The sequence below is a fragment of the Chrysoperla carnea genome, chromosome 1, assembly GCF_905475395.1.
Source record: "Chrysoperla carnea chromosome 1, inChrCarn1.1, whole genome shotgun sequence".
Classification (NCBI taxonomy): domain Eukaryota; kingdom Metazoa; phylum Arthropoda; class Insecta; order Neuroptera; family Chrysopidae; genus Chrysoperla; species Chrysoperla carnea.
The window spans coordinates 58,281,602-58,291,140 of NC_058337.1; the positions used below are offsets into that span (position 1 = coordinate 58,281,602).

The following is a 9,539-nucleotide window of genomic DNA, read 5'->3' on the forward strand; positions in this document are numbered from 1 at the left end:
AACTTGGGACTAAACTTATAATACTATGTATATTTCATATATACATGGTATAAAAGTGTTTAATTTCGGGTTAATAATTTGAATGAATTTAATTTTGGTAATGTAATTTCGTTAAAAATTGTCCCTTGTCATACTGTGTTTTTCTTTTTTGAACTTTTGTTGCTCATCTGTACCTTAAAAATACATTTAGGAGGAACAATAAAAATATAATTACGTTAAAAAAGAGATGAAAACAAAATATAAATTAATATTTTGTTTTTCATTTATTTTACAAGTAATAAAATTTCTATTGAAGAATGTTAATTATTCAATATTAAAATTTTTGAAGTTATTTTTAATTTCTAAACTATTTGTTGTCAATCATTTTGTCTACAAGGTAATATAAGCCCGAGAGTATGGACTAGGCTAAAACACACTTAACAACAGCCAGATGATAGGGTAAGATGTAGTACCAAGAACAAATTGTTTTTTAGTGACCTTGGTTTATTCTATAATTTCTTAACAAATGCTACCTATTAGGTAGCAGTTATATGAAATCAAAGTTTACTTACTAGAAGGCAAGCAACGCATAGAATCTTTATCCATGTGAGTTTGTTTTCAAATACAGAAAAAATCAATTTTTTTATTGTTTCAAAGTTAAGAATTTATCTTTTAATTATTCATTTATTTACAAGTTAACGCTGTGAACAACTTAAGTTGTTTTTGTGGTCCAGATCAAATTCCAGCTAATTAACCACTTATTTGCAGTTTTTTATGCCATATTACAGTTTTAAATATAACTTAAAATCTAGAGAAGGTAAATTTTGAAAAGAAGCACCGTGATATACCCCGAGTTAAGCAACGTATTGTCTCATGGATTCATGGAGTTTACTTTGTTTGGCTTAACGAAATAAAAAAAGGGAAAGAGGAAGGATCATTTACCCCAAATTAATAAAAATATCCATTAAACCTGTTACTAGTCGCTTAGAGCAGAGGAAGCCTGTAAGAAAAACTAGCAATTTTCAATGTTCTATAGGGTGTACATGTTGAATGTAGCACCCCCAGATTTGCCGTTATGTCAATTATGACTGTCCCTCAAACACAATCGGTGGGAGGTGATTCCATGTACATTAAAGAGTAGCTCTTGGTATATATATTATGATATTGTACCATGGAACACATATCTTGTGTCATGGTTCACACGGTTTTATCGATAGTTGCTATAAAGAGAAACAATTTTTATTCTGATATTTAAAAAAAATTCTTTAAAAAACACATAAATGTAAATTTTGAGTCTTTGATCCCTTATAAAAAAACACCTTTTGTTTGAAACTTTTTTCTTTGTAAACATCACTGTTTACCCACCATGGCGCAAATTAGGTGCAAATTTTAAAGTATGTATTATATGGGAATATCAGTAATGAATGTGTGGCTATCTAAGGGTGGATATTATTATTTACTTACATGACGTCAAAAAACAAACGATTGCGTCATCAACATTGTCTATACACGGTATTTCAACAATTGATTCAGTCAATTGTTTGTTTTCACTTGTTTTTATTTTACATTTTCTATCGACTATTGTCCGTTACTAAACAAAGTAACGTATCCGCAATCCGGCACCCAGAAACATGAAATTTTTAAAATTTCGAACCGTCACAAAAAAATTGACAGTAATGGATAATCGATTACCTCTTTATTAGAGTAATATAAATGTAAATTTTGAGTCTATGTTCTGCACCTTTCCCATATTATTAAACTACGCTCATAAATGCTTTGAATGAATTGTATGATACTCTTTTATGAATTAATGAATACATGAATAATCTTTAGTTCATTAATGTATAAGAGATATTGCAGAAAACACGTGGATACACCACGTGAATTTCAAGTTATTATTTGTAAAGAAAAAAATATTATCCTAGATTAGGAAAAATTATTAACATTTCTATAAGATCCATATTAAATGTACTTTTGCTGCAATGTTTCTCACAATTTTTGTGCTAATAGTTAAAGACCTTTAGGCCATTTTGGAACTCTATATTGCGCAATGAATGCGGAATGTATGCAAAATTATACTAAAGATAGTAATAATAATAATGGGGTTTAATTTCCGTTCTTCAGACATATACGATAACAGAGGCCACCCACCTCATTATTTTTAATATTTATTTATTTAAACTACATCCGAATACAATTAAATTTAAGATGTGGGTGGAGTCGGTTACTTTGTTCTTATCCAAGCGACGACGGTGTTTTCAATCTACGGCCTCCTTAATTATAATTGATCAGACTGCCATTGCCTGGATTCGAACCCGCAACCTAAATCTAAGTAGACAAACCTATTTATTAAATATACTACCTTCTAAAACTTTCCGTTAGGTAGTAGCACGGGTTTTGACTCGGATCCTTATGATAACCCACATTTAAAACAAGTGAAAACAAACAATTGACTGAGTTAATTGTTGAAATACCATGTATAGACAGTGTTGATGACGCAATTGTTTGTTTTTTGACGTCACATAAATAAAAAAAGATATCCACTTTTAAATAGCCACACACACATAGCTGATATTCCCATTTGCTAAAACATGCTATATATTTTGCACCTAATTAGCGCCCTCGTGGGTAAACAGTGATGCTTACAAAAAATGTTTAGAACAAAAGTTGTTTAATTTTTTATAAGGAACATTTTTTACATTTAAACTTTTATTCTATCTCTAACGGTTTACAAGATGGGTCCTACCGACCTAAGACCCAATTGACCTATATTTCTCATTTACGAACTCGACCTCACTTTTTACGTCCTGAGTACGCTATAAAAATTTCAGCTTGATTATCTCTTTTTGTTTTTGAGTAATTGTGTTGACAGACAGACGGGCAGACAACCGGAAATGGATTAATTAAGTGATTCTATGAACATCTATACCAAAAATTTTTTCGTAGCATCAATATTTTTAAGCGTTACAAGCTTGGGACTAAACTTAATATACTATGTATATTTCATATATACATGGTATAAAAAATAAGTATTCAATGACTAAGATATTTCATATTCCATGGGTATGCGTAAAAACTACCACAGGCAAAGAGGCAGCCTCACCCGTATATAAAAACGCCGCTATTTTAACGTTGGGTTTTACTTTTCATTGACATAACATAGTGAGTACATTTTTTTAAACTTGTAAATGTGAAATAATTTTTTTTTAAATAGCTAAAATAGTAATTTTTTTACCAAAACATTTGGGCATTTAATGACAGGAAAGTTTTCGTTTTTTTCTTTTTTTTTTGATAATTATTTTTTTACCAGGAATTTATTACAATTCCACTATTTTTGAAAAAGTACTTCAAAATGTTGATTTTGCTAAAAAAAAGCCACCAAAAATTTATATTGGAAAAATACACACGCTTTCTTGCCAAAAACTTAAATTAAATTTTAAACCTTTTTTAAAGTCAAAAACGCGGGCATCCAATTTGATGACGTAATATGGGTATCACTATACGAAATAACACAAATAAGTTTGACAGATATATTCATAGACACCTGATTATAATAAATATAAATACTTATTATCTATAGATATATTATACCCAGCTGTCTACACTGAACTAACTGATGGTCTATGACTCATACCGCTATGACATCACAGCAGGGCTTACCCGCGTTTTAGGTCACGTGATATACAGTTTAAAAATTACGATTTTTAATTTTAATATTTTAAAAGAAAAATGTGCTTTTATGACTCGAAATCAGAATATTTAAGTATATTTTTACATAAATTTTAACTTTTTTCAAATTTCATGATTTATTTTTGACTAACGTTAATACCCTATTGAGTAAGGTTTGTATGATGCCTTGGAAGAACTGCGCCCGGGTCTTTGTAAGATTATGAATATTTATTCGATTGTCCTCCAAGCAATCAAATAGGATTATGACTGAAACTATTTTTTCCTTTTAATTTTCTTTTTAGTTCTAGAACCACTTAAATATGACAAATTTGTATTACCAAACAAGTGAAAACAAACAATTGACTGAGTTAATTGTTGAAATACCATGTATAGACTGTTGATGCGCAATCGTTTGTTTTTTTGACGTCACGTAAATAACAAAAGATATTCACTTTTAAATAGACACACACACAACTGATATTCCTATATATTAATACATACTATAAAATTTGCACCTAATTAACGCCCTCGTGGGTAAACAGTGATGTTTACAAAAAAATGTTTCAAACAAAAGCTTTTATTTTTTTATAAGGGACATTTTTTACATTTAAACTTTTGTTCTATCTCTAACGGTTTACAAGATGGGTCCTACGGACCCAAGACCCAATTGACCTATGATGCTCATTTACGAACTTGACCTCACTTTTTACGTCCTGAGTACGCTGTAAAAATATCAGCTCGATATATTTTTTCGTTTTTGAGTTATCGTGTCCACAGATGGACGGACGGACAACCGGAAATGGATTAATTAGGTGATTCTATGAACACCTAATTAATACAAAATTTTTTTCGTAGCATCAATATTTTTAAGCGTTACAAACTTGGGACGAAACTTTATTTATTTTACTCGTATTAATAAAGCAAGCTTGGACAAAAGCAAAATACCAAGGCTTGGTCCAAAATCTAAGACTCAAGCTTTAACCGAAGGTCTCATTCAGCGTTAATTCCTTTAAGTTTTATTTAAGTTAGATTTTATCAAAATAATTTTGTTGATAAATAAATCGATTTTTTCAAGGGTATAAAAACTTTTAACTTTCATAATTTTACTATTAAAGCACTAATAACTTTATTCAATATGGATCAATAATGAATAATAGGCATAAAGATAGCGTACATTTATTTGTTATTAACATTTGTGTGATAGTCCTTAGGTAGTCTAACTGCACTGGGAAAGGGAGATTGAGAGAGCTGCCCACCAGCTTAATATTGATGAATGTCTAATTTCTTGCATACATAATAGAATCTCCAATACTATTGGGTCGATACTTGACACAAATCCATTTTAAATATAAAATAACAAATGTTTTTGAATTTTTCGGTCAAGTTATTTATTTGCGACAATTTTTTCGAGATTACAGTCTCAAATTATCGATTAGCAAAGAGATTAAACAATGGAAAATTTTGAAAATCCAGTTGGTCGTTTAAAATTAATTCCGAATTTAATTAAATCCGACCAACTGAATTTTCGAAGTTCCCGGTTTCTTATTTTTTTTTTTCAATAATTAATTTGTCGGCATAATGTGTGGTTGGGATTAGTTTTGTCTATATACACATATTTGTATAATATTGGTTATATTTTAATCATTTTAATTTTATAGTTATTGTATTAAAATTATTTTTGTATAATTATGTAAGCTTTTTGTAACATTTTTTATTTTCTGTAACTATTTTTGACTTTGCAATTAATTTATTTACCGAATATTTGATTTTTGAATGCAACAAAATGTTTGTTATACGTATAGGTCTAATTTATAATTAAAAATTATAATTTTCAGTATTCATAATTTTGCCATGAAGAAGAGACTGCAATCTCAAAACATATATCGCAATGAAGAATTTTTATGAAAAATTCAGAATTGTTATACCAGGTACATACGAAATATATCATAGTATATTAAGTTTAGTCCCAAGTTTGTAACGCTTAAAAATATTGATGCTATGAACAAAATGTGTTTATAATATCACCCAATTAGTCCATTTTCGGTTGTCTATCCATGTGTCTGTCAGCACGATAACTCAAAAACGAAAAATGATGTCAAGCTGAAATTTTTACAGCGTGCTCAGGACATAAAAATGAGGTCGAGTTCGTAAATGGGCAACATAGGCCAATTGAGTCTTAGATCCGTATAACCCATCTTGTAAACCGTTAGAGATAGAACAAAAGTTTAAATATAAAAAATGGTCCTTATAAAAAAATAAATAACTTTCGTTTGAAACATTTTCTCGTAAACATCACTGTTTACCCGTGAGAGCGCAAATTATATAGTATGTATTGTATGGAAATATCAGTTATATATGTGTGACATGTATGTATGTGTAATGTGACAGAGTAATCAACACAGTCTATACATGATATTTCAACAATTAACTCAGTCAATTGTTTGTTTTCACTTGTTTTTATTTTACATTTTCTATTGACTACTGTCCGTTACTAAACAAGTAACGCATCCGTAGTTCGGCACCCAGAAATTTGAAATTTTCGGACCTTGTAGAGTGTCACAAAAACATCGACAGTAATGGATAGTCGATTATTTCTTTAATAGAGTACTAGAGTACCTATTTTAAGTTAGGGGGCAATTATAAAATTTGCTGGATGCAGAAGGAATACGTCCACACAAATTTTTGACTTGTTGCAACTAATTCTAAAAAATTTACAGTAGCTTTATACCTAATAATAAAGCTAATAATGTATTGGCTTTTATTTATATAAATTTTTTACATTCTCTCTTATATGATAAAGCTCATATTCCGTTCGCATGCATTACTGAGAACAACATGTTTATTGAAGTCAATCAACTGTAAGATGAAGGTCAATCTATTTATTGCATTTTACGTGAAGCTTTTATAAACATCAAACTTTAAACATAAAAGCTCTATACATTTAATGTGTTTAAAAAATTAACTACACGCATCTAGAAAAATAGTTGTTAATCGATTTCATATGTTTAATATTAATTAAATTGCTATCAGCATCCGTCAGTTAGTGTTTAGGATTCCCTACCTGGCAAAAGAAATAGGTACTTGATTTTTTAATGCACCGCCGTTCTTATTTACGTAATCAGTTTAGTAACGAAAGCTTCTGGAAAATATTATTTTTAAGCAAAAGTCTTCTCACAGTCTTCACCAAAAAAACTGCATACAAAATTATAAAATAAAATACAAAAACTTATATAAATAAATCCGAGCGAATAAATTGGCTTATCGCTTTACCATTGACACAAAGGTAACTAGCTACAAATAAAATTGTCAAAGGTTATGAACGTCATCTAAAATCGAGGTAAGTATTCCATGAATTAAGAAATTACTGATCAGTGATCAGTTAGGCCAATCTTGTTGCGAATTAACCAGGTATTTTAGAAATATTTATGCAATTCAACTTATCTTTATTGCTTAATTTCAATGGCAAGAATATCTCGTACTTCTCTGGTATCATTCAGTCATGGATGTAGTCCCATTAAGTGGCTTCCTTGTTCTCAAGCGGTGCAACTGATAATTCTTAGGTTAGTTTAGGTTAGGTTATATTGGCTGTCCACGAAGGACACACTTAAGCTATAGAGCCCATTGTGATACCATATGTGTTTTACCACCTTTTTTTTATAATTTCATTTATCAGCTCCTCAATTATTTTCAGAGCCTGAGTGCACCTTCTTCATGCATATTCCATGAACTACACCAGCGCATAGCAACTATTAATTAAATTAATTTTTGTTGTGATGGCGAGAACCGAACCCGCTATCCTAGGCATACCGCAGGAATTGGTTACGCCTTAACCAACTGAGCTACAAGAGTTGACTGATACTTCTTAATCCACTTAAATTCTAAGGGCGCAATCTAAATGATATAAAGCTTTAACCTATAGACTTCTATGAGGACTCTATTTATTTCTTATTTCGGATTTCTAAAGAGGCAAAATGCAATAAAGTTTTTTATAAGGGACCTAGCTTCATAGCAAAGTTTACCGTTTGAACATCATTCAAGATGCAATAATTTATTTGGGTATTATTGTTTTAAGAAAAGCTTAGATATTCTAGCAGATGTATCACTTTACTATCTATTTCCAATTAATTAAAGCAAGAATTAAATGGAAATCCTAATAACTCTGGAAGGGTCTGCATTATTATTGTTTGCGGAATTACATAATGACTATGATGTTATGTTGGAAAATAATTACTAACTACATTTAGTGGTTGCTGGCTGACATTGATAAAATAATTTTAAGGCATGTAGGTATGGTAGGTATGCATGTACGTAACTAAGTATACAAAGATATCATTGACCTCTCAACAGTTCGGTTAATCATGTTACTACGCTTATTATTATTTAAGTTAAATAATTGTAAATTTCCCAAATAATAAAAATAATTTAAAACATAAAAAACTTTCTCTAAATAATCACACTTCCTCTTTTTTATGCTTATATTTAAAAAAATTTGCACATGACATATAAAATTTATCACTTTAAAAAAAATGATTACAAAAATATGCAAGTCAGTCGCACAAATAGAATTTTATAGAAAATAAATTTAAAAAATAAACTAAAGTTTGACACATTGTTTTAATCCGGGTTTTAAACCTAAAGACGTTATATAATCACTCATGAAAAATTAAAAAACTACATACACTACAGACAAAAAATTTATAATTTAGTTTCTATGAGAAAATTGACCTTAAAATTTTAATTTTTATAACATAATTTTCCACTTTTCATCACTAATTATATTATAAATAAGTTTGTTTAAAAACACTTCATTTACATTTTAAAAAAAAACGCACTTAATTGTTACTAAGTTTGCTTTAGTATTTTTTTAACACTTCAACTGCACGAAAAAATTTTTTAACACTTTGTTTTTAGTACAAATAAAATAAAATAAAAATTACCTTTTCCAATATTTTCCTAGAATATATTCCATAATTTTTAGCACACTTTTATCACATGTTAAACCAAACAACAATAAGTGTTATAATATAGGTACAACTTTTTTCAATACTAGTGTGAAAATATAGATTACAAAGAATTATCCACTCCACTCAGATATAAAAAATTTTATAAAAATTTACACAGGCCAAAGGTCGCGTCACACAAAATTTAAATAGAAAAATTCAAAAAATTTTTCTTAAAAATATTTAAAAGAATCAAACACATTATACTTAGAAAAAAAAATGTAATTAAATTAAATTATTGCGTAATATTTACCTTTCATCGTCCGATCCCAAGTTCATCAAAATTTTTAAATTTTCGTATAGCAAATGATTTTTCTCCATTTTTACTATTTTTTATTAGGAAAATGTGAGCTTATAATATGAAAATATGAAACCCCGGTAAATTAATTCATATTTCAATGTCAACACTGTGAAGTTTCCTGACTACGTCACGCAATTTGTGGTGGAATGAAAACAAAACACAGAATTAATATCAAAATACCAACTGGATATTTGATAATTTTTTTCCTCCTACTATTCAATAATCTATTTAAAATTAATTTTATTGATAATATTTAAATTGCTTTAATTAGCAGTACTTGATAATCCTGAGTATTTATCATTACTAATTCTTTATTAAATGCAAAGTGTATTGTACTTCTATAGAATTATTAAAGAAGAATCATAGGATGAGTATGTAAATGTGAGGTTATGGTTTTTGAAATCTTTTATGTTTTAGTTTTATTTTAATTCAAAATAAATTTTTCAGTGCAGAATTAAATATTATTTACATTTCACAATGCGAAAAAATATTTCTCTAATCTTAAATACCTGTAAAATAGATAACACAAAATTATTTTAGATAATAAAATGTTTAGTCTTTGTGGTGGATTATGGTTTGCATTTTATGAA

General features: G+C 28.8%; 1 protein-coding gene across 2 annotated transcripts in view; it reads right to left on the reverse strand.

The window, feature by feature from the left end:
- Positions 1-9,095, reverse strand: part of LOC123290584 (mitogen-activated protein kinase kinase kinase 4) — a 111,569-nt gene extending 102,474 nt beyond the window's left edge. Inside the window, exon 1 of one of the 2 annotated variants that reach the window (XM_044870826.1) lies at positions 8,902-9,095. In XM_044870826.1, coding sequence (XP_044726761.1) covers positions 8,902-8,969 — 68 coding nt within the window. In that variant the 5' untranslated portion in view covers positions 8,970-9,095. Of the gene's footprint in view, positions 1-8,585; positions 8,726-8,901 lie in introns of those variants that run through there. The other variant, XM_044870829.1, reaches the window with a different exon arrangement.
- Between the last annotated feature and the right edge of the window lie 444 nt (positions 9,096-9,539).